Here is a 25,154-nt window from a genome sequence, read left to right as displayed (position 1 = left end):
TCCTCTTTGGAAGAAAAAGCAAAAGCGCTTCCTCGGCATGGCCCTGACTGAGCTCATCCAATGGATGGGTTTTGTGTTGTGTCTCAACGTCCCCCTTAGGAGTGCAGTCATCTTCAGCTCCTAGCATACAATAGCACAGCCGTCTTCTTCACGCTGGCAGTTACTCCCCAGTGGGTGCTGACAATATACCTTGTATATAGAATCTCATTTAATCCTCTCTACAACCCTCTGCAGCAGGTATGATTATGAGTCCTATTTTACCCATAATGCCCATGAAAGTCAAGGGGGTTAAGAGACTTGCCTAGGGTCACCTAGCAGATAATGGAGCCAGCATTCGAATCTTGGACTAAATAGCCCATCCTTACTCTTGCCTGCCAACTCCCAGCACGACTTACGTGGATCTTTTTCTCCTACAACCTCTGAGCCCTGGCTTGGAGCTGATGATGAGACAAAAAGGATGTGTTGGCTTTAAATTATGCACCAAAGGGGCCATTGTAAGCCCAGTCCCAGGGAAGCTGCCCATCCCGGGTTGGCCCTGATACGCAATGGAGGCTTTAGGCCCATTTGCCCTTCTAAAGAAGGCCACATGGTAAATTTCTAATTATGAAGGAAGATGTGTGCCAGCTCATTCATCTGTTTTGATGAATATTCTTAGGGCACTCACAGGGTCTAAGCTGTGATATAAAAAGTCTTGAGGACAATTATAGAGAAAGGACACACAGGTCCATGGGGCCAGTGTTGGGTTGGCCAGAGTTCTAACTCAGGCTGGTTAGAGTGATAGTTAAGGAAAATGTTTGGGGATGTTATTTTCAGGTGTGTGACTTTTGTTCAACTCTGTGAAGCTGTGTTACTGTGCCTGTCTAAAACACCTGATGGTCTAAGAAAGCGCTGAATGGCCAATAGTGAGGCAGGAGCTGACAGGCATAAAGTATAAATAGAAAGCAAAACAAGGCTCAAAAGGCACAAAGATAGAAAAAGAGGAGGAGGAGGAGGACATCACAGGCTAGCCACCCAGCCACCCAGCCACCCAGCCACCCAGCCACCCAGCCACCCAGCCAGTCACGGAGTAAGAGTGAAAGCCAGATATAGAGAAGTAAGACAAAAGGTAGATGGGATAATTTAAGAAAAGCTGGCAAGAAACAAACCAGGCTAAGACTGGGCATTTATTAATAAGAATAAGCCTCCATGTGGGATTTATTTAGGAGCAGAGTGGTGTACCCCTCAAAAAGCCAAAAGAGTAAAAAGTCCCAGAACAGGAAAGTTTCCTGGAGTAAGAGATGCTGACCAGCCTTTCTAAAGACAAGAACATGGGAAAGTCTGCCAGCAGGGATATTAAAGGGCCAGGCTACCCAGTCCGTAGGTGGTAAGGGGAGGAGCAGGAAGACCGCTGAAGGAGTCTAACCATGAACTAGACCCGAAGGCCATGGTGTCTTCCTCGGTGCCCCCATGCCCCTCTCTAACCGGTCCCCATTGAGCAGATAATTCCAGAGACTTGCAAGTAAAACCCTTTCCAAGACACAAACTGCCACCCCAAGATTTTAGCCAAAGCCTAGACACAATTTTGTCTGCCCAGATATAACTAGCTACGACCTGACCACCTGCCCGGGCCCCTGTCACCACCAGTTCAGCCATAGACACTGTCTCCTGAGAACAGCTTAGCAGGCAAACACTGAGGAAGGCAGATGTGCCCTGGGCACATACAGAGCCTGGTTTTCATTTAGGATTGGAGAGATCACATGAACTCACACCTCTCACCCAGCAGAGACCACAAACCTGGCGTGCATGAGAGGAGGGGCATGCAACTCCCACCTCTGAGCAAGTGATGCTTGCCTCAAAGGCAGCTTTTTAAAAAAAAATTTTTTTTGTTGTTCTTTTTTTATTTTATGTGCATTGGTGTTTTGTCTTTATGTTTGGGTAAGGGCATCAGATCCCTTGGAACTCGAGTTACAGACAGCGGTGAGCTGTCATGTGGATGCTGGGAATTGAGCCTGGATCCTCTGGAAGAGCAGCCAGTGCTCTTAAGAGCTGAGCCATCTCTCTAGGCCCCCCAAAAGGTGGCCTCACATCTCTCCACACCTCTGAAGTGGGGTCCTGACACTTCCAGAAGGTCTTTTCTCAACCAGGAATCCCATTCTCAGGGAGGACTTCAGTTGGTCTAATGAACAGCTCACAGAGAATGAGTGGTCAGGAGAAAAACTGGATCTGCCATTTTTCTCTGTCTATTGTATCATCATAAAATAAAAGTCATAAGACTTCCAGACCAGCCAGCTGTGTTGATAGATAAACACCCTCATGGGAAAGTGACCTTGCCCAGTTTGCCGAGGCAACCTTCCTTCCATGTCGGGAGGGTCTGAGGTTTGAACCAGCTCTCACTGGCTTCCTAGAGGCCTGGCTTGTATGGTTTCCATTACCGGTTTGTTCTGAGCCAGTCCTTATAGGACTGGATCATGAGCTCCTCTTTTCTTCCCTACAAAGACACCTCTAAAAGGCTCACAATGGTGGCTCCAATTGCCTAAGAAAAAGAAAATTCTGAAAGTTTTTTCTCTTTTTTTCCTTGTGTTAAATGCCCTTTTAAACTTTCTTTTGGCGTACATACATGTGTTAACATGTGGGCGGGTGCACAAGTGTGTACCGGTACTATGTACATGTGTGTACATGGAGGCCAGAGGTGGGCAATGGGTGTCTTCCTTGACCCTTCTAAAGCCACATGGTCCGTTTCAAGTTATAAGGGGAGATGTGTGCCAGCTCACGCTTCTGCACTCACAGGGTCTGGGATGTGATAGAAAAAGTCTCTAGTACACTTTACAGAAAGGTCACACGGGTGCATGGGGCAAGTGCTATGCTGGCCAGAGCCTTTAGCTCAGCTGGTTGGAGTGACGCTAGATGCTAGGAAGCGTCCACCTCAGACTGAAGCACGGTTTTCCACTCAAACCTAGAGTTCACCATTTGGCTAGGCTAGCTAGCCAGTTTCTTCCAGATATCCCATGTGCCTGACTCACGGGACTACATACAGGCTGTCACGCCATCCTGCATTTGTGTGGGTGCTGAGGAATGAACTCTGGTCTTCGTGTTACACATCAAGAATTTTATTGTCCTCAAGTCATTGCTCCAGCCCCTAAAACGGTGTTTTGCATATGGCTGTTGTTTTTAAATTCGCTTAGTTCCTTCCACTTGGGAACCCTGAAATCTGGTCTCTGTACACGGGCTCTCTTGTTTTTATTTATATTCATGTGTGCATGTCTGTGGTACAGAAGGGGTGCAAGCATGAAGGTCAAAGGGCAACTCTGCAGGGCCAGTTTACTCTTCTGCCTTTACTTGGGTTCCGGGATGAATCAGGCCATTAGGCCTGTGCGGCAGGTGCCTTTACTAGCGGAACCGTCGTGCAGGTGGTTTGTTTCTTTTGTTTTGTTTCTTGATGTTGTAGTGCTGCATGAAATCTAGTGACAGTGTGAGAGGGAGTCAGAACGACTGTGTTTAAAGGAGACCCATGGAAACAAATGAGCGCAGATCTCAAAATGTATCAAAAGCTTTCTCAGCAAATTAGGAAACAACCTTCCTCAAGACCCAGCAATACCACTTTTGGGTATATATCCAAAGGATGCTCAATCATACCACAAGGTTGTGCTCAACTATGGTCATAGCAGCATTGTTTGTCATAGCTGGAACCTGGAAACAACCTAAATGCCCCTCGACCAAAGAATGGATAAGGAAAATGTGGTACATTTACACAATGGAGTACTACACAGCGGAAAAAAATGACATCTTGAAATTTTCAGACAAATAGATGGAGCTAGTAAACATATTGAGTGAGGTAACCCAGACTCAGAAAGGCAAATATAATATGTACTCACTCATAAGTGGCTTTTAGACATAAAGCAAAGAAAAACCAACCCACAATTCACAACCCCAGAGAACCTAGACAACAATGAGGACCCTAAGAGAGACATATATAGATCTAATCTACATAGGAAGTAGAAAAAGACAAGATCTCCTGAGTAAATTGGGAGCATGTGGATCACGAAAAAGGGAAGAAGGAGAGGGGGGAGGAAGTGAGGGAAGCAAAGAAAAATATATAACTCAATAAAAACAATAAAAAATGTATCAAAAGCAAACTGACCATCTCAGAATTGCTCATAGCGGGAATTTCTAAGGTACCAAAACAAGGCACTGGAGGAAAGGCAGCTCCAACAGGCGGTGCCATCTGAAGAGAGAAACTCCAAACTTGATGGACTTTTCCTCCCCAGACAGGGTTTCTCTGTGTAGCCCTAGCTGTCCTGGAACTCACTCTGTAGAGACTGGCCTCAAACTCACAGAGATCTGCCTGACCCTGCCTCCCAAGTGCTATAATTAAAGGCATATGCCACCACTGTCTAGGGGTAAACTTTTATACCCAGCTCAAACATCCTATTTTTCTTATTGAGGAGAGATTACACTTTGCATTTAAGAAATTAACTCAGTGGGTGTTTTAGGCTCTAACGGATCTTTGGTTGATTATTGCTGGAGAATTTTCAGCATAGCATTGTGGCGTCTCGGTCAGTCCTCTGGGGTTGGTTCAACAGAAGGTACACAGCTAGCCTCTCCTTATTGCAGGACAGCACCCTTGTGTAGCCAGAGGCTGTACTGTTCTCCGTCCATTCATAATTTGGACTCTTCTGGAACCCTGCCTTCTCCACCCTCCCCTGGCACTCTTCTTCACTGAACATTAGGTATGTGGAGAGTTCAGCCCTACAGAGTCAGCAGGATGTCAAAAGATAGGAAGAAACAAAAACTCCCGAAACTGCCCTGAAAGCAGGAAATGGATGAAAACACTATTCCCAGACACCCTCACCTTTTTGGGTGCGCCCCTACTACCTTCACTCAGCTCCAAAAGTTGAGCAAAGGTATACTCCGACTTTCCACCCAAAACACATACTTTTTGGGGAGGAGACCAAAGTCAGAATGGGAAGGCCTTGGGGAAGAAGGTTCTAGAAACAGTGCCCACTGTGTAAACAGATGCTACCTTCCCTGTTTCAGATCCATGAAGATCATCTGCTTGTTAGTAGAACGGTCAGGAGGTAGGGGGCCGGGGCCAGAAGGATATGGTCTGAGCCAGCTCAGCCACCCCGGCTGTGTGACTGTGGCACTTCTCGCCTTTCTGAGACACTTCGCTCCCCACTTAGGCTTGCTGCTGATCCGCTTTCTACAGATCCTGGCAGAGGACACCAGCTGCGCTTTGTAGAACTGCCCATCCAACACGGCAGCCGCAAGTTGTTTGTGGTTATTTAAGTGTAAATGGGTTAGATTGAGATGTCATAAAATTTAAAACTCAATTCCTCATTCTCATTTGCCACATCCAAGTGTTTACTAGTCACATGTGGCTTGTGGTGACCATATTGGACAGCAAAATATAGAACACTTCCATCACGCCCAGCATTCTAGTAGTCAACCCACAAAGCTAAAAAACAGCAATGGGTGGGGGCCGGGTGGCTTTTGAATTTCTTAGCCGTGCCCCGTTCCCCTCAGCCAGGCCTAGGCGAGTGTGCAGAAGGAAGTACCACAGGACAGACAGACGGCCCCTTCTTTAAGTTTTGGCCACCATTTCTTTCTTCTGGGTCCCAAAGACACGGTGCTTTTCTCTCTACAGTCTGTGAGGTGAGGCGTTGGCTTTAAGATACCCCACCTCTACCAAGCTCCCTGATTGTCCTATATTCTGCCTCCAGGGCCCTAACAACCTGTCCCCTACTCTGTGACTCTTTCTCAGCCAAACCCTTTACAGATCTGACCGTTTCCAACTACCCACACCACTTGTCCCAGGCCCTCCATGGGCACCTCCCCTTTAGGATGTGTTTATAAGGGCAACACTTTGGCCCTAAAGGCAGAGACCCTCAGAACCCTCTGTGGACTAATTCTTTCCACCGAAGCCCCGTGAGGAGGGCATTACCTGTCAGAACCTTGGGCCTGGGCCTCCAGGCTATGGAGAAGTCAGAGCCCCAGGCCTTGCCCCACTCCTACCACAGCTGTTCGGGGCCACTGCTCTCTGGACTGCAGCAAACGGCACTGGGGCTCAGACCCGCCAAGCGCCCGGCTCCAAAATAGCAGTTGTATTCCCATAAAAGCCTCTAATGAGAGAAAGATGCCATTTTTGGCCCTTTGCACACTCTCTGCAGACGCTGTCTGGCAGGCCAAGTGGGCCTCTACTGTTTGGCGGTCTGAGGGGAGGAAGGGAAGGTGTGAGTCAGACTTTGGCCCCAGCCTCTAGGCCTGGACCGCCCTGTTAATTGCTTTAACAAACGCTGCGATGCTAGGCCACTTGGAGGCTGAGGGCCAGGGTCTGGGGCAGAAAGCAACCCCAATTCCCACCAGCCACAGCAGGCACGAGGAAGGAGACTTCATGGCATATCCACCCTGCAACCTTGACTTGGTTGTGAGAGGCCAGGGTTTTGGTGGTTCTAGTTCCAGCAGGGGCCCCCAGCAATGACGCACAGGACAGGCACTATCAGGGGTACGCCTGTGATGCGCCTCTTCCTGGAGAGTAGCATCAAGGGCATAGAAGACAGCGCTATGGCTGATGTGTAGCCATCCACCCTTCCTACCCCCAGCCCAGGGCAGAGCATACAGGAAAGTGCCACCTTGCCATCATGGACTGTCTGAATCCTAACCACATGAAGGCAGGAGCCACTCCCGCTGGCAGACTGTGTCCTTATCTAGAGTGTGGCTCTGCATCTGTGCATCCAGTATTTATGGCTGCACAGAGTGATGAAGAAGATAAACTCTGTCCATTCCTTCATGGAACCTCCACATTTATCAGAAGAGTATCAGAAAACACATAACAAAGGAACGGAAGACCAGAAACCAGGATGTGAAGACATGGAGGCAACAGTTAAGGGGCCAAGGTCCAGAGAAAACCAAGACTGATGAGGAGCGAGTCTGAGCAGGGTGGCTGGAGGCGGCCCCTCTGAGGAGGGGAGCATGGTGCGGAGACCCGAGGCCAGGCACACAGGCAGTGGATGGAGGCAGAGAGCCGGGAAAGAGCGGCATTTGCTCTGGAGGAGAGGAGGCACAGTCCCTACAGCCAGGCTAGATGTTATGAGCGAGACAGGGTAAGGGCTAAGAGCCAGGCTGAAAGGGACTCTGGCTTAGGGACCCCCAGAGCAGAAGGCCATCTGATGCATTCAGAGGTAACGGAAGGAGCAGCCAGGGCACTTCTGCAGACATCCTGAGCGGATCACCGCAGACACCCAAGACCTGGGAGGCATCGTAGTGAGGCATGCACAGTCCACATAGGACTTGAGAAGTGAAGACAAGCAGGGTGTGGCAAGGAATGATGACAAACATGAGCAAGAAGGTGGCCCATGTGCCCCTAGCTGTCTGGGATGCCATTTCAAACAGGAGCAAAAACTGACTCGGGGGAGAGAACGCATGAGCTCATTTGCACAAAGTGGGGTTGGGATGTCAGGGAGACAATCACGACAGACACTGAGTAGGCAGCAGACTCAGGAGCCTGGGACCAAGAGAGAAGTCTGGCCGGGAGTGTCTATACACATGGGCTAGTGGCCCCAAGACAGTGTCTACATCTATGAGGAAGCAGACCACTCCAGGGGCAGTGCAGCCAGAAAGAAAAGAGGAGGGCTGGGAAAGTCCTGGAAAACCTGTCGTTTAGTAGCAGGTACAGAAGCTGCAGTCAGCGGCGTGCATGCGGAGGGCAATAGCGGGTGCAGAGGGAGCCAGCACCTGGCTTCAGGAAGCTTCTGGCTGAGGACATCTCATAATGCAAAAAGCCTCATGGGAAATATATACTCGCCACAAAGAGTACAGTACTCTACACGACATCATCTGGAGGCTGCGTGTTTCTTCCTACTTGGGTCTCCATTGCGCTCCCATGATTTCTTTTGAATCCTCCTATCTTCCTCTCCACCATTCCCTAACGACCTCTGTGTAGCTGTCCTCACGTGTGAGTCTTCTGCAAGTGTGAGCTGGGTGGAATCAGACGAGCACCCTGAGGGAAGCCAAGGGGAACCCAGAAAAAGAGAAAGAGGGTCCTCGCAGGACTGGGATAAGAACCAGAAGGAATACTGACCCAGTGCCTACCACACAATGCAGAGGCTCCAGACCAAGAAGTCGGGAGCAAATGCACACCAGGCCTCCAGCTCCAGGTCCCCTGAGCAGCAGGGAGGGTGTCTGGGAGAGCGGACAGAAGTTTGACAACAGAAAGGGATGTCTCAGCTTAGCCGAGGAAAGGCATTGTGCCTCACAGAAATACACCATGCTGGGGACAGCGAGATAACCCCTGTCCTCAGAAATCAAAGTCAAAATGACAGCTCTGTGTCAAGAACCTAGAGAACACAACAGACCACGAACAAAATGTTTGACCTAAGTTACTTCGTTTGTTCCTTACAACTCTGGAAGGGAGCAGTGATTGTTCGTTGCAGAGGGCAGAAGAGGACACTGAGACACAGTCTGAGCAGCTTGACCAGAGCCGCACACCCACCAAGTGGGTCCCTAGCATAGGCTCTGCAGACTGTAACAAACACCATATGTCTAGCCATGCGCCGGGCTGTCTGCACAGCTGCTCACTTAGCAGGAAGAATGGGGGTAAGAGCTGGAGACTACTGAACCCCTACTCCCTGGCTTAGACAACTGTCCAGGTTCATCTGCATACGCGGGGATGGGGATCCAACCCAGCCTCATGAATCATTGTATTAAAATGCAGGCTTATACAAATCTCTGCGAGTTTGAAACCAGCCTGGTCTATAGAGAGAGTTCCAGGACAGCCAAGGACAGCTAAGGCTACACAGAGAAACTCTGTTTCAACAAACAAACAAAAAGCCAGGAATAAGATGGCTCAGTGGTTAAGAGCTCTGTCTGCTCTTCCAAAGGTCCTGAGTTCAATTCCCAGCAACCACATGGTGGCTCACAACCATCTGCAATGAGATTTGGTGCCCTCTTCTGGCTGCAGGGATACATGCAGGCAGAGCACTGTGTACATAATAAATAAATAAAATTTAAAACACACACACAAAAAAAACAACCCAGGAATATAAAGGACTTATGGTGACCTGGCACACTGTGAGAATTATAGATTGTATTGCTGCTAATACCAAAGACAAGCCTGTGTACGTTGTCATACACTGTATGATAAGACTCAACTAAAAAGGGACCTGGTGACTTGCCCAACGATCTAACACTAGGGTTGAACATCCACCTCCTTAGACCTGATACCAGAATCTAAAGCATAGACTCTTAACCTTCAACCTTATTACAAGACTTGGGGTCTAGAGATGGGCCCCTCCTCGGTCACTGTAGGTCCTCCCCAGAGCAGCCCCAGACCCTGTGTATTCAAGTCAAGATAGGAAGGCTGGGGGAGGTTCTGAGCCCCTTCCCCAGTTGTGTGGAGACAGGGATGAGCTAGTGTGAGAAAAATCAAAGACTCTTCTCAAACCAGCAGCTGTAAACAGGACAGTCACCTCACATCCTGCTGCCCTTGCCCTCAGTCAGCTGCCTCCACAGACACGTAAACACATGAATCATGCAGAAGAACTGGCAAGGCCACAGAAAAAAGGCAGATACCAAAACCAAGGGAGGAAACGGTGGCCCAATTCCAGACCCCACCAAGGTAGAAAGAGGAACTAGGGACCCAGCAATGTGGTATCTAGAGACACAGCAGCCCCCCAGATTCCAATGACTCTGGGAGAAGGGAACAGACTAGCCAGGGTGGTGGCATAGTGTGTTAGGACTTAGGATTGCTTCTGTGAGTGAAGAGAGGGACCAGGAAGAGGTAGCAGCTGAGCCAGGACCAGCACTTCTAAACACAGAGAATAAATTGAGTTCTTGATACATTACATCAAGAAGCCAGATATAATATATCTGGGGAGCCAGAAGAGAATCCAAGTTCTCCACATGGTGTGGGGTCCAACACTGAAATAGGGTTATGTCAGACACTTCTCCTTATCTCCTCTCATCTCCCACCTGCCTGGAAGACACCCCATGTGGACGAAATTGCTAGTACAGAATCCTGAACATTCTCCGGCATGGCCTCTCCCCATCCCTAAGGGCAGCTGCGTAGAGGGGAGGGGGCAATAAGAAGCCACTGGGGAACTACAGAGCCAGCTGTCAGGGTTGGGAGTTAAGAGCTCTGCATTCTACACAGCCCTGGGCCCGGTTATCCAGGGCCAACACCCTGTCGCTCACGTGGTTTTTATTAGGCTCATTAGCAGCAAAATAGCAACAAGCAAACAGCATAGGGACCAACTAATTACCACATAGCTCTTTATTGGGAAGCCCTCTTCCAGTCGGGAAGAGCTGCCAGCCTATAGCCTGCTCTGAGAGTTAGACAACAGGTTTGGGAGTGTGTGTGGCCTAACCAAGCTGGACGGAGAAATAATGGGGGGTACAGGTACCTACACATCCTCCAGCAGCACCCTCTGAGGCTTGAGGGTGCACACACGCTTGGTCCTAGACACTCTGCACTCACCCAACCTCAAGTTCCCAATGTTGAAACTACAGTTTGGCAAAGAAAAATACTAGAAAATCACAAGCGAGTTAGAAACAGCCTGTAGGCCTGCAGAGTTGAGTGCGACCTGGTCCAGACCCCTCAGGCATCTGGGCAAAAGCCCACTCCCCGTGAGGCTGCCTGTTCCAGTCAACCCAAACCTCACTCTACCAGCCAAAGGCTGCCTGCATAGACTGAGCTCTCTGCAATGGACCAATCTCCTTCTCCAACCTTGAACTTCCGACCTCGCCAGAGTCCCCAGGGATTACACTACCCTCCCCAGCGCTCAGGTGCAGAGGGAGGCCCAGGGCAGGTACCTGGCAGCAGGGCGTAAGTCACTCCCTGGAGTCAGGAGTTATCCGAGCTCCATTCTACTTCTGCCACCGCCTGACTTGTTTCCTCATCCACCAGGGTTCAGCACAGTTTGTGTAAAATGGATGCTGTAAAAGTATCGGCTCTTGCCACTGCCTCTGACATTAATGGCGGCATGGGTTATGGCTCTCCCACCCTTGAGTGAAGGGGTCCGCCTTTCTAGAAGTCCTGACTCTTCCTGCCTCCATCCTTGGTCTCCACATCGCTAAGAGGATTTCTTTCTTTCTCAACATTTAAGACAGCTTGGCAGGTTTCAGAGTAATCTGAGAGAAGGCTGTTCTGAAAACTGACTCAGAACCTAATTTGATCATCCTAGTACCAGGTCTGCCTGATAGGCCAGGATTGTGGGCCAAGGGTCAGGGCAGAGGTGGTTTCCCACAGCCCACAGTGAGAATGATGCCCCTCCCCCAACAGAGGTATTTTCTACAGACCACAAACACGGGTAGCAACACAGTGGGCCAGCAGAAGAAAATGTAGGAAGTTTAAAACATGAGCGAGAATCTACTTCGAGGAAGTTTCCATCTGGAAACACTAAGTCTCCCTTCTACTACACACTGCCTCCACTCTGAAGACCCGCTGCAAGGAAGCCAAGGAAGACCCGTCTGCTCCACATCCTGGAGTTCTCATCCAGCTCCACCTCAAGAGCAAGACGGGTGGATGGGACAGGAGATACTCACGTTTGATACAGTGGTTGGTGCTGTTTGACGTCGTCCATCCTGGGCAGCACTGTCCCCCGCAGACATTTCTCCTGTGGAGTCGCCAAAGCAAAGTTAACACAAGGATGCTCAGAGCTGGGACTCTTCACACAGCCCCCTTTAGGCAGGACTTGGGGGAGTAGTTAGAGGCCGGGAAGACTATCCCCATTCCACGGGGAGGCCACCTGGTCCAGGCACGACCACTATGGCCAAAGACCAAAGTCACATCTTGTCCCTGCCATTCCCTGTATACCTCTGGGAAGCCTCAGTCTCTCCATCTGTGCAATGGAGATAATACCTGCCTTGCTGAGTGACTGTGATGGGTGAGAAGAGGCGTCTAGAACCCAGTACCCAGAAGTCAATACGGAGCAGAGCATGGTGGTACCCTGACAGGAGTTCTAGGCCAGCCTGGGACTGGGCAAGACCTCATCTCAAACAATCAACACACACACATGCACACACATGCACACATATGCACACATGCACATGCATACACACATGCATGCACACACACACGCACACACACACACGCACACAGTAACAAGAACAAGATGGTAAACAAGTCCAGAGAGATTCAGTCATTTGCCAAAGCCATGTGATTGTCGAGTACCAGAGCCCAGTTTAAATCTAGCCTGGCAGAGTAGTAGGTAACTCAGTGAGAGAGAGTCTGCCTAGCCGGGTTGGAGGCCCTGGGTTCTATCCAGAACACCAAAACCAAAACCTCTGAATTGGTCGAACTCTAAACCAGGCTCCAAGTCGACAATGCCTCTCACCAAAAGCCACACACTGTGCCCTGTGCCTGCCAGTGCTGACAAGAAAGTCAGGTATCAACAGTCTTAAGGATGTGGATGCGTGTCACGAATCCAAACCAGGAGGAGTAGAGACCTGGGCAGCCCCATATGCGATCAGACTGAGGGCTAAGAGGGAGCCTAAGAAACAGGGCTCTTGGGTCACCGTTTAAGAAAGACTTCCAGAGTGATAGCTGGTAGGAGCAGGGGAATAACAAAGCCACCTCTGTCCAACCAGCACAGTTTTCACTCGGGAACGACAATGGAATGCAGTGTACGGGGGATGCACCTGGCCCTGACACTTTCATGAGACCTTAACTTTGGGTCCTGGTGGGACACTCACACCTCTTGTGCAAACGTTGGCCTCAGGAGTCTAGTGAGATCCACCAGTACCAGAAGATTCTCCAGCCCAAGATCTCCATCTGCAGATCTGCCATAAGCAGACAAGGGAAGTGCCCCCAAGAGGGAGTGCCCCCAGACAAGGGAAACGCCCCCAAGAGGAAGTGCCCCAGGGAAGACTTCTTTGGACAGGACAGGCGAAGCTGACTCTGACTCCCTGGGCCCCGTCATAAGGAGCAGAAATGAACCAGGGTTGAGTGGGAGGGAGAGGCTGGGGGGCCAAAGGCTGGAGTGGGTGGTCATTCCTGGGATCCTTGGGGCCAAGATGACGAGCATCTGGTGCCGCTTAGGAAATTGTTTGACATTTGAGTGGACCCCAAAGCTTATGCGGTTGTGAGAGTAATACAAAGAATTCAAAATAAATTCCTAAAGACTGCAAAGGCTGAGGCCCATTCCTGGCCCTTGGGCCCAATGTTGTGGGGCACGGCCTCCCAGGGAGCTTTCAGAATGTCCCGCTGGCCAAGAGCTTTGTCGTGCTGGCTACCTCTTCCAGCACGGTCCTGGTTCCACAAGGCTCTCCTCCCAATCAAGGCCCAAGCCTCTGGGCTCCTAGGAGAGTGCTGCCCAGCCCCCAGCCCCCAGCTCCCAACCCCGTCCCCAGACCCCAGACCCCAACCCCGTCCCCAGACCTAGGGCTTTCCGGTATATACCCAGGTAGAAGCGGAAAACAGCCCACTTATTTGGAAGTAGTGACAAGCATCTTTACGGCCTGGGAGGTCTTTGAGAGAAAACAGGCTGTGTGCCCTGGGAGTTTTCTAAAAAACCAGCGCCTGTGGGAACCCAGGACAAACCAAGGAGTCTACTTGGCTGGGAACAAATCCTGCCAAGAGGCCCCCTGAGCCATGCATCACCCCAGATGCTCTCAGGATGGCTTCACAGCTAAGAGTAGACGGTCAGCAGTCAAGTCTGCCTTGCCAGCCTACAGAGGAGTCCTAAGGGATGTCAGGAGCAGAGCAGAGACTGGCCGGAATGAAAGGCCATCAGCAGCAGGGACAGGATGGCCCTGGGAGGGTACTGAAAGAAGGTTCAGATACTCAATGGACATCCGCGAGGATCTCACAGGTCCAACCAGGAGAGCAGCTTGGAGGTGATTATCCCCCGGTACGAGGCTCCTCTGACAAGTGTCTGGTTCCCCTGCTCTCACTGCCATAGCAGTGGCTCATGCCACTAGGGTCCACCTCTGTCCTCAAAGGTTCTTTCCTCTGCAGGCTGACACAGTGCCTAACACATGGTATACATTAAATACTTCTTTTAGTCACCCGGTCCAGAGCTCCCTCGGAAGTGGGCTGAGCAATGCCAAGGGTAGGAAAGGGGATGTTAGGTTTCTATGACCAGGAAACTTAGCAGTACTGACTCCCACGGCAAAGAAGTGATTTCCTGTTCCATGGTTTTTCTAACCTACATAGGCAGGGAGCAGGTCTCCATCTAGGTCCTCAAGCTGGATCCTGTCCCTGGACACAGAGAGCAGAAGCCTCGGGATTCAGCTTCCAGAACAACAGCTGGTGCCTGACCAAAACTGGAAAGCTTCTTTTTTTTTTTTTTATTTCAAATTTTCCTACATTTCTTTTCTCTTTTTGCAAATAGTACTGCTTTTAACTTGCAATAATGATACAAAGTTTTCTTTTAATTATGGATTTATTTATGCAGAAAAATGAGTCAGGCTCTGTTTGTAATGGCAAAAAAATGTAATTCATCTAAACATCCAGAAACAGGAGGATGGATAAATAAACTGTGGTATATTTAGACAAAGGAACAATATACAACAGTTAAAATGAATAAACTTGAGCTGTATATTATCATAGTTAAGTCTCAAAAGGCTAATGAGGAAGGAAAAACATTGTAGGAGGATACAATATGCTATCATTTATCTAAGTTTCAAATATGCAATACTGTGTATTTTATGGATAGTTATATTGGCTGTAATCGTATGAAGCACACACTGGAAATATTTAGATCCAAATTTAACTGCAGAAAGAGGGAGGCAAATTTATAGAGGAAATTTAAGTTAAAAAAACTAAAAATAAAATAACTTGTGAGTTCTGTTATTTTTAATGTCTTTTAGTATTCGTCTAAAACTTCATAATTTACTTCAAAATATATAACATGGAATTCTGTTACTTTAATAATATGTTGAGGAATAAAAAGCTGGCAAGATGGCTCACTGGGTCGAAGCACTTGCTGTCAAGCCTGACAACCTGAGTTCAAGCCCTGGAACCCACTTGGTGGAAGGAGATAAAATAAGAGAATATGGAAGAAATACAAAGATGACCTACTATGAGGCTGGTCCAAAAAGCACTGAGCACTGGGAAACAATGGCTTAGTGAGTCTCCTGTAGACTGTATGGTATAGCTACACTGCTCACCACTGTACCTCAGACATTTAGCACAGTGCCTAGCACATATTTTTATTGATATTTACTGAGCTCTATATTTTTCTCTGCTCCCCTCCCTGCCTCTCTCCTCCCCCTTCAATCCTTCCTCAAGGTCCCCATGCTCCCAATTTACTCAGGAGATCTTGTCTTTTTCTACTTTCTACTACTTTCCATGTAGATTAGATCTATGTAAGTCTCTCTTAGTGTCCGCATTCTTGTTTAAGTTCTCTAGGATTGTGGTTTGTAGGCTGGCTTTCTTTGCTTTACATTTAAAAACCACCTATGAGGGGGCTGGAGAGATGGCTCAGCGGTTAAGAGCATTGCCTGCTCTTCCAAAGGTCCTGAGTTCAATTCCAGCAACCACATGGTGGCTCACAACCCTCTGTAAAGAGGTCTGGTGCCCTCTTCTGGCCTGAAGGCATACACACAGACAGAATATTGTATACATAATAAATAAATAAATAAATAAATAAATAAATAAATACCACCTATGAGTGAGTACATGTGATAATTGTCTTTCTGTGTCTGGGTTACCTCACTCAAAATAATGTTTTCTAGCTCCATCCATTTTCCTGTAAAATTCAAGATGTCTTTATTTTTTTTTCTGCTGTGTAGTACTCCATTGTGTAAATGTATCACATTTTCCTTATCCATTCTTTGGTCAAGGGGCATTTAGGTTGTTTCCAGGTTCTGGCTATGACAAATAAAGCTGCTATGAACATAGTTGAGCACATGTCCTTGTGGCACAATTGAGAATCCTTTGAATATATACCCAAAAGTGGTATTACTGGGTCTTGAGGAAGGTTGTTTCTTAACTTTCTGAGAAATTACCACACTGACATCCAAAGGGCCTATACCAGCTTGCATTCCCACCAACAATGCAGGAGTGTTCCCTTTTCCTCACAACCTCTCTGGTGTGGGATAATTCTGTATTCTGACAATTATGTTTTAAATAAACGTTGATTGGCCAGTAGCCAGGCAGGAAGTATAGGCGGGACAACCAGACAGGAAGTAGAGGTGGGGCAATGAGAACAGAATTATTCTGGGAAGGAGGAAGCCCATTTCCCCCTAGTCCTGCCCAAACACTGAAGAAGCAGGATGTGACCTGCCCTGCTGAAAAAGGTACTGACTATGTGGCTAACATATACTAGAATACTGGACTAATATAAGTTAAGAGTTAATAAGAAGCCTGAGCTATTGGTCCAAGCAGTGTTTTAATGAATACAGGTTTCTGTGTGATTATTTCAGGGCTAAGCTAGCCGGGTGGCCAGGGCGACAAGCACGCCCTCATGTTACATCTCTCCAGCATAAGTTGCCATCAGTGTTTTTGATTTTGGCAATTCTTACTGGTGTAAGATGGAATTTCAGAGTTGTTTTGATTTGCATTTCTCTGATGACTAAGGATGTTGAACATTTCCTTAAGTGTCTTTCAGCCATTTTAGATTCCTCTGTTGAGGGTTCTCTGTTTAGGTCTGTACTCCATTTTTTATTGGATTATAACACATATTTTTTTAAAAATACCCACTACATCAAAAATTCCATAAGGACAGGGTTTATCTGTCTTGTCCACTGTTATACCCCCAGGGTCCAGCATAGAGCATATTGAAGGAGTTAAAAAAAAAAAGTCTCAAGTTGTGCAGTTCTACATTCCGCCGGCAGATGGCACTTGGTCCCTAGCTCTGACTTTTACACAATGGCCAGAACAAACATGGATTGAGGAAGTTAAGGAATAATTTTGTCATTCAGCCCCTCCCCAGGGGTTGAATGGTATTCCAAAAGAACTCATTATCTACTAAATGTGCAGGAGACAAAACTGAGGAGCCAACTCTAGCACAGGGGTGTGTCTGTCGATACAGCAGGTGCCTGTAGGTGGCACCTAGCTGCTTACACACCTGTGCCCATCTGCCAGCTTTGTCTGGGTGACAGTCTGCTTTGCTTAACTTTAAGACTTCTAACAGTAACACACACACACACACACACACACACACACACACACACACACACACAAAATGCCCGCAGTATAAATTCCCCTATGACAATCCAAACTTCATCCCTAGCCTAAGCCCCTGACTCTCCTATACCCCTGGGCAAATGCCAACGGTGAGAAGTCTTGTTCTAAGGCAGTGTTAAGCTAGTCTGACATGCCATCTACAGGTGTCATTCTGGCCATCTCCTTCCTCATGTTTTCTACTGACCCCCAGGGGTCCCAGGTCACAGTGTCTCTTCTCTGAGCCCCTCCACTACTTTGTACTGCTCCATTGCACTTAGCAAATCCTTCCAGTGCTTTTAGGAATGCGCTCACCAGCACATAATGTTCATGATTTTAAGTATCTGAGGAACGGCGTTGGATTCTGTGGGTCCCCGCCTCCTTTCCCAGGCTCAGCAATATGTAATCAGGCAGTTGCCGGCACAAGTAGGAAAGCGGAGAAAGCAGAAACAGGGCAGATGTCCCATTAACTCTCCTTGAAGGGTCCTATGCGGGAGCCACTTGGCAGCATGCAGATCTGTGCCCTGCAGACTTTGGGCTAGGCCTCTGAAGGGCAGCAAGGGAGTCAGTCCATTTACACTCAGGGAAGGCCAGCTATGTGCAGGCACTGATCTGCTGGGAACACAACCCTGCTTTCATAGAACTCGTAGAAGTGAGCACATACGCAGAAACAGAAATGTATAAATGGGGGCTCTAAGGAAGCGTATGGTGAGGGCAGAGAAGGGACGAGATGCAGTGAATTCTGCGGAAGTATAGAGAAAGAGCACTGCATCCAAGGAGAACAGGGTGTGCAAAGTCCAGGAAGCAGAAACTCCCCAGAGTGGAACTAGAGGCCCAAGCATCCGGACTGCTAGCTAGGACTAAAACCAACAGGTAAATCAGGCTCAAGCCAATGGCTGCCAAAGCCCCTCTTAGCCTTACCAATGGCACCCTGCCCAGTCCGGCACTGCCAGGCTACGGTGCCTTCATTCCAGAGACACCTGGATCCTCAGGTAAGATCCCCGACCACTGTAATTCTGGGCAGGGTGTTGTTGGGGCAGAGGAGGGGGGGCCTCCTTCTGTGGTAATAGAGTCCAAGGTCCGCGGCGAGTGGGTGGTGCAAAATAATAATTTGAAGAGTTGGAGAGCGACTTGTACATTAAAAAGTGTACAAATAGTACTGACACAGAGACTCACTGGCACACAGACAGACCCAGTCCCTCACACAGCGTCGGGGCAGCCTTTCCCTCCAAAGAACGCCTAAGCCCATGCCTAAGCCCTCTGCGAGTCCCAGCAGCCCCTGAGCCCGGACCATACACTTGTCTTGGCGCGCAGGCTCACTGTCAGCCCCTTCCCGGAGAAGCATCTGTCTTCGCGCCCTGGTGTCCCCATTTCCCCGCCCAGATCCTCCACCTACTGGCTCCCTGAGCCAGTTAAACCTTCTCTGGGCCTCCAGAACCCAGAGCGCCCACCCAGCTGCCTGCTCCCCAATGGCCGATCTTGGCAATGTTGCCTGTCACGGAGCTGATTAGCCTAGCACAGAATGAGCTAGAAACGCACAAGAATTTGACGTCGGGGTTCCAGACGAGCTGGTGTCCAAGGGAAAGGATAGTAGATTTATTTTTTTTTCCCCAAAACTTTTTGAAAGCTGGTTCCGAGACCCGGCTTTGGAACCTCGGAGCGGTTTTTCTACAGTACTGAGGACAAAGGGGCACAGTTTCCTCTGGTCCCTAACGCCAGTGAAGGCAGGACCGTCCGAGACGCCCCCTCCCGCCGCGCGCATCCCTTATTCCCCCCTCCCCATTCCCTCTTTAGTGCTCACCCGGTGAGCCGCCCTTGTCGTGCAGCCGCGGGTCGCTGCGGGGTCACCAGGCGCGCGACAGAAGGCGCAGCCCGGGCTGCTGGATGTGGCTGGCCCCGGGGACTGCTTCTTCGGGTCTGGACAGGTGGCTGGACTCGACGCAGCTGTTGGGCACGGGATGGCCTCCTGGCCTCGGCCTCCGCCTCAGCGGGCCTCCTGGGGCCCCGCTGGCCCGGCTGGTTCCACTCCGAGGGCGACAAGCCAGACACCGGAGCATCAGGCTCCCGAAATAGACTGTACACCTTGGCTGCAGACGCTACGGGGTGGCTGCCCACGGGGCGCCACAACCGATTCGCATCCCTGCTTGCTGGTTCGTATCTCCCCACGGAGTCCCTTTGGGCATGACCTGTCCTCATCAAGAGAGCCACAACAAATGGCAGAAAGCTCCTCCAACGCATCCTCAGGATGCGTCCGGAGCAGCGGGTGGTGATCGAAGCCCTCATGGCGCCAGAGAGGCTGCGGAGCTGCGGGCACCGGAGACCTCGCGGGGAGATGCTCTCTATCGTTCGCTCCGTGGACTTGCCTGGCGGCTTCCCCCACCCGTCTAGGGGGGCTCTGAAGGAGCCTACTGGGGGACAGGGAGTTCCCCGACAAGTACTGTATGGCGTGAGCTGCCTAGGCTGCGCACCGAACCTGAGTCCACTGCACCTCCACGCCCGCTCCCCGCACTGCAGCCGTCTGAAGGGGAACAGGAAGGTTTTATTTTTGGAAACCGCCCCCTGCTTTTTCGTCTCTTTTATCCACGCCATGCCCCCTCCTTGGAGGGACAGCTCGGCCCCCTTATTACGGGAGACAGGAATTCCAGCAACACCCACTTTGGCACCGAGAAGCGAGCGGGCGGCGAGGGGATTAACCCGTGAGGAGCTGCGGGTGACGCAGGGCAGACCCGGGGACTGGAAGGACCATGACGTCTGCCTGGACAAGTGCACCTGAGCCGCTGATCTCCTGTCTTGAGCAAGCTCAAATTGTCCACCTGTCCTGAATGTATTTCCTGCTCCTGACCTCACGGACTCAGATTTGGAACAAGGCTGCTTTTGAGGCCTGAAGGAGGCTGGGAAGGTACCCAGACCGGAGTAATGGGGACAGAGTCTGAAGCATGCCTAGTCTCGTCGCTTCCGCCCCTGGCCGCTGGGGGCGCTAGGCGAGAATGCAGGTGTCCCTGGGGCAGCAGCCAGGAGCCGGACACCTATGGGGAAGGTCAACTGGGGGCGCGCGCCCCCTAGTGGAGCTAGCCGCACGCTTGGCAGTCCGGCACGCTCTGCCAGTGGCCTCAGCTCCTTGATCTTAATCAGCTTCCTGGAGCGTCAAGACTTGGCCTGGACCTGTGGTGAGGATGGCTGCCGCTGGAAGAGGTATTTAGACATGAAGCCTCTTGAATAATGTGACCAAAGAAGGGCATTGCCAAAGAGGGAAATAAGAAGCAGGCCTATGGCTTGTGGACTTGTGGCCCACTCCCTGGACTCCTGTCACAGCCCCTCATTCTTGGGGGCGGGGAGGGGGGATTCCCCCTAGGGAGACTAGATGAACCTCTGATTGGTCCCTGACAGGCCTGGTTCTTACATCTTGTATTGAAGGGTACAGGGATGTCGGTTGCCTCCCATCTGAGCACCTTTTCAAATCTGGCATCTTTCTCACCCATGTCTCCTGTCCCAAAGCCTGAAGGCCTTTGGCAGGGGCAAATAAGGCTTTCCTGGAAATGTTTTCACAGCTTACTATCTCTTAGGGAGGCAGAGTAAAAGCGCGGGTGGAGGGCACCCCTGACAACTTCCCGTACCAGCCTCTCCCTTCCAGAAGCTGAGGAATACTTCGTTGCAGAAGAAAGCCTCAGTACTTGACATCAGCCTACAGAACTCTCCATGACCGGCTGGCTCTCTGGCCTAGGTGAGCTTATTCTTGCTCAGTATACGGTCCACAGCCTCTGCACTGGCCTTCTCCACAGTCCACCACGGTGCCCACTTCCCTCCCCTCAAGTGTTCACCTTCCAGAGGTCAGGACAGGATTTTCATTTCACCTCCCGGTGCAAACATCACCCGCTAGAGTGGCCCTGTGTGCCGCTCAGCTTCCCCCAAGGTTCTCCCCTTACAAAGAGAAATTGTTTCTTTCCGTTCTTGTTTTCTGCCCTCAGCTCATTGGTTCCATTGCTTTGGGGTCCGTGCTGAAGGAAGGCAAAGGAAGAGGGGAACCTCATGGCAGCCTGGAAGCAAAGAGAGAAACAGGGGGCCAACGTCCCCGCTGTCCCTTGGAGAGCATGCCCCCAATGATCTAACTTCCTTCCCCTGCTCTCCATCTCTCCAGGGTCCCTCACCTCCCAACAGTGTTACAAACTAGTCATCAAGCCGACGACACATCTCCTCTGGGGAGAAACGTGAGCACCAAACTGTAACATCCTTGAACCCCTAGTCTAGAACAGCCCTTGCACCCCCAAGTCCCCACTGCCTCACACGCATCACCCTGTTCGATCGGCATGGCTCTACCGAGCTGAAATTATCTTTCTCTCTGGTGACTTGCGCAGCTGGTTCTTTGGAGGACAGTCAGCCATACCTCTCTGCCTCCCACCACATAAGATGTGTAGCTGTGTATGTCTGCATATGAGCATGTGCACATGCGTGCAGGGGCCGTTGGAGGCCTGGGGTATGGGGTTCCCTGGAGCTGGAGCCACCTGATGAGGATCTGGGAACTGACCTCTGGTTCTCTGGAAGAGCAGCAAATGCTCTTCATCTCTGAGTGACCTCTTCAGCCCATGCTTCTCTGCTCCTGACATACCTCTGACACAGGGTCCTTGGCTTTGCCCATTCCTACTGGATACAAGAACAGTCTTTGTCACTGAGATCAACTTTTAGACACTAAAGAGCCTGCTCTTGTTCAGCTCAAAGGCTCATTCAATTTAATCAATATCATATCCAATTTAATCCTCTTCCTCTCTCCTCTGCTTCCCCTCCTGCAAGCCCTATAGCGGGGAGACAGAGGTGGGGAGATAGGGCGGGGTCTGTTTCAGACTCTCCTTTACCACTGTGGTTCTGCTAGGTCAAGGTTCCACAGGAAGTGTCAGAGAAAGAGCAAGAGTCATGTTTAGTAGGTGCCCAAGCATTGGTCAGTTCTTTACATACATGTGGCAATGGGCGGGGCTTCCACCCTGAGCTGTCATAGCCTAATAGTTTCTAACCAACCTCCTGAAAATCCTGGATCCCTTGCCCAAGAGACACTCCAGTGCCTGCCAGGCCAAGCAGTGGTAAGGAGGCCACTTCCCCACCATGGAGACCACCCTAGCCTCCCAGCCACGATTCTTCATTGGCAACTGCAAGAGGGTCTTGTCATATATGTATTTGCTCAGTTCCTTAAGATGGATGCTGGGGTCTCCCAAGAACTTTGCGCTGTGTTTTGGCACAGGGAAGTGCCTGTAACCGCCAGTGATTGTCCTAGTCCCAGAGGAAGGACACCTGGGAGGAGTCACAGTGGTCTCCTCTTCTGGCAGGTGATGCCTCCCTTCACTCAGTTTCCATTAGGGTGTCCTCAGGGAAACCTCAACCCTTTCTGCAATGGTAGCCAATGTGTTATCTCCCCAGGGACTAACTGTACGCTTTGCTCTATAGACAAGAGTCAAGGTAGTTTGTACAAACCTGCTCTACTTAAAGGTGTCCTGTACTTCTCCTTAGAATGGCCTGTTTTATGCTCTGCCATTTCAGTGGGCATTCTCTCTCTCTCTCTCTCTCTCTCTCTCTCTCTCTCTCTCTCTCTCTCTCTCTCTCGTGTGTGTACATGTACGTGCAGGGGTGCACATATGCACAGTGGCCAGAGGTGTGTCATCAACCTTGGGTGTCATTCCTCAGGGGCCATCCATTTTGGGTTGTTTTGTTTTGTTTTGTGATAAAAGCCTCTCACTGGCCTCAGCTTGCTTGCTGATTGGCTGAGCTGGCCGTCCAAGAAGCCCCACAGATTCATCTGTCTTGGCCTTCCCAGCACTGGGATTAACAAGCACGTGCTACCAGGCCCGGTTTTTTGGTTTTTTATTTTAACCTGGCTTGTAAGGACCAAACTTGGGGCTCTGCTTGCAGGCAAGCACTTTACCAGCTGAGCCATCTCCCCAGCCCAGCTTCAGCTGACCTGCTAAAGCCACAGGAGGAGTCCTGGCCAACAATCTCTACAATTATTTGTCGTCTTAACTCCCCAGCTACTGTATCTCTAAAGGAGCTGATATGCTGCTCACTGTCTCCCCAGAACACAGGACAGAGCTAGAATCTAGTGGGCAGGCAAGGGATACACCTCAACTGTGGCTCAAGGAATGAATGACAGAATGCCCCACCAACCAGGAAGGACTGATATCGCTAAACCTGTTTGAAGAGAGGAAAAACTTGAGCCCTGGGTAGCGGTTCCTGTCCAAACTCTTATGCTTGCTGTCCTTGGGGACGAATGCTACCTCCATCCCCAGGATGCGCAGTCCCATCCCTTTACACTGATATAAGCCTCGGCCATGCTGACTCTTCCTGCTTGGAGTGGGTGTCCCTCTCTGCAGTCCAGGCCTTCCCCTTCTACCTGTCCAATGCCTTCAGGGCTCCTCTTCCCCAGCCACCAGTGCTCACCTCACAACCCCAAGGGCTCCTCAAGGCCAGAAACCTTGGCGTCATCTTCTCCCTGAGCTATTTTTTCCTCCTGTGTGTCCAAGTCATTATTACTGCTCCGTCTCCCCAGCCTGAATTTCTGGAAGTCTGCCGCCCATTCAGCCTCTCACTGCCGGTCTCAGCCAAAAGCCTCAGCAGACACGCTTCCCTCACCACCCGGCACCCCTCCCACTCCTCAGTGAGTACAAGTGGTCCTTGGAAATCCCCACCCTGTACTCCTGGGGCCCAGAACCCCAGTAATCTACTCCAAAGCTTGGCATCTGCTGCCCGTCTGAGCTCCATGCTCCTGTCTCACCTCTTTTGTCTTCCACATGCCTACCCCCACCCCCTGTAATTATTGGCACCCCATGACATAGCTCTTCAAAATCCTTTCTCCCGTTAGCACTCGAGTTCTGGTAGAGTTTGACTTCATTTTGCTGTCTTAAGATGTCAAAATTTGTGACCCTCGGTATGGCCCAGGCACTATGTTAATCTGCTATGCAGATGACTCATGCAGCCAACCTATAGAGCATTGTGACTGCGATTTCCATACAGAAGAGCATGAGGCTGGGGACAGCTACTGGCTTGTCTGAGACCACACAACTTGTTGATAAGCAGCAGATACAAGATTTGAACCTGGCCCACCGAAGCCCAAGCTTTTAAGGCCATATCATCCAGAGCTCCCATCACAACCAAGCAGGACCCCCACTGTTGTGACCACTAAAGGGTCTCCCGTGAATAGTCTCAAATGCCTCACCCATGCCTGCCAGTTCACAATTTAATTCCCTAAAGAACTGGGGTGATCAGAACATTCTGCTCCCCTGAGCCCCTTCTGCACAGTTCGAGAAGGGGTTAACTGTTCCCAGCATGGCCCTGACTCACCATGTGTCACTTCCCTGTCTCTGATGAGGCAGGAGAGTGCTGTTAAGCCTGCTCACACATTTGTGGAGTCTGGAGGGAAAGCATTTCTGGAAAGCCCTGAAGAGTTACTTTTAAAGGGTCAACATTGGTCAGGACCCTGCCCCACCAAGGGGGGAGGGCAGTCTGCTGGACACACGGGCAACCTAATTGCTTTCCCATGTCTTGCTGGAGTGGTGCTGGCAGACAGAGAACTACCAGAACCTGAACTAATTTGGTAAATAAGGACCAAAAACAAGGACCGCATTTCTGCTTCCTTTGCTGAGACCCAGACTCCCCACAGAATTCCAGAGATTTTTCTTCTTTGGAAGTCACTGGACCTCCAGCCCCGAATTCCTCTCCCCAGGAGAGCCTGTTCCCCTGCTCAGAACAAATAACATATTTCCTGGTTAATTGGAAGTCAGGAGAGCTTAAAGAAGGGTGATTGGGGCCCCAGTCTTCCAGAGAAGTCAGCTCGTGGGCCCAGTGTCCTACAGACACCGGCCAGCTGGGACTACTGCATGGTACAGCCTCCATCTCAAGTTCTGAAGATGGGGGTGGTACGGGATGATCCCCTCTCTCTCATGACTTCTATGCCCATAGAGGTAGGTTGTCAGGGTAACTCTGACTCATACGTCATAGCCTGTTATCCCCACAAATTCACAACCACTGGGTCTGATCCGCTGATATCTGTCCCTCCCAGTGAGTATGGATGCTGGCTTAGTGGTGGCAGCCACAGAGT

The 25,154-nt window shown here is 50.3% G+C and overlaps 1 protein-coding gene across 2 annotated transcripts in view; it reads right to left on the bottom strand.

Moving 5' to 3' along the window:
• The window catches only part of Ltbp2 (latent transforming growth factor beta binding protein 2), an 89,231-nt gene extending 69,633 nt beyond the window's left edge, over positions 1 to 19,598 (bottom strand). The window contains exons 1-2 of one of the 2 annotated variants that reach the window (XM_075947425.1): positions 18,882 to 19,598; positions 11,518 to 11,588 (exon numbers count right to left, since the gene is read on the bottom strand). In XM_075947425.1, coding sequence (XP_075803540.1) covers positions 11,518 to 11,588; positions 18,882 to 19,363 — 553 coding nt within the window. In that variant the 5' untranslated portion in view covers positions 19,364 to 19,598. The remainder of the gene's footprint in view (positions 1 to 11,517; positions 11,589 to 18,881) is intronic. The other variant, XM_075947424.1, reaches the window with a different exon arrangement.
• Between the last annotated feature and the right edge of the window lie 5,556 nt (positions 19,599 to 25,154).

Source organism: Microtus pennsylvanicus, chromosome 14 (genome assembly GCF_037038515.1).
Source record: "Microtus pennsylvanicus isolate mMicPen1 chromosome 14, mMicPen1.hap1, whole genome shotgun sequence".
Classification (NCBI taxonomy): Eukaryota; Metazoa; Chordata; class Mammalia; order Rodentia; family Cricetidae; genus Microtus; species Microtus pennsylvanicus.
Note: the sequence above shows the minus strand (reverse complement) of the source record. Positions and strands in the feature narration are given on the sequence as shown.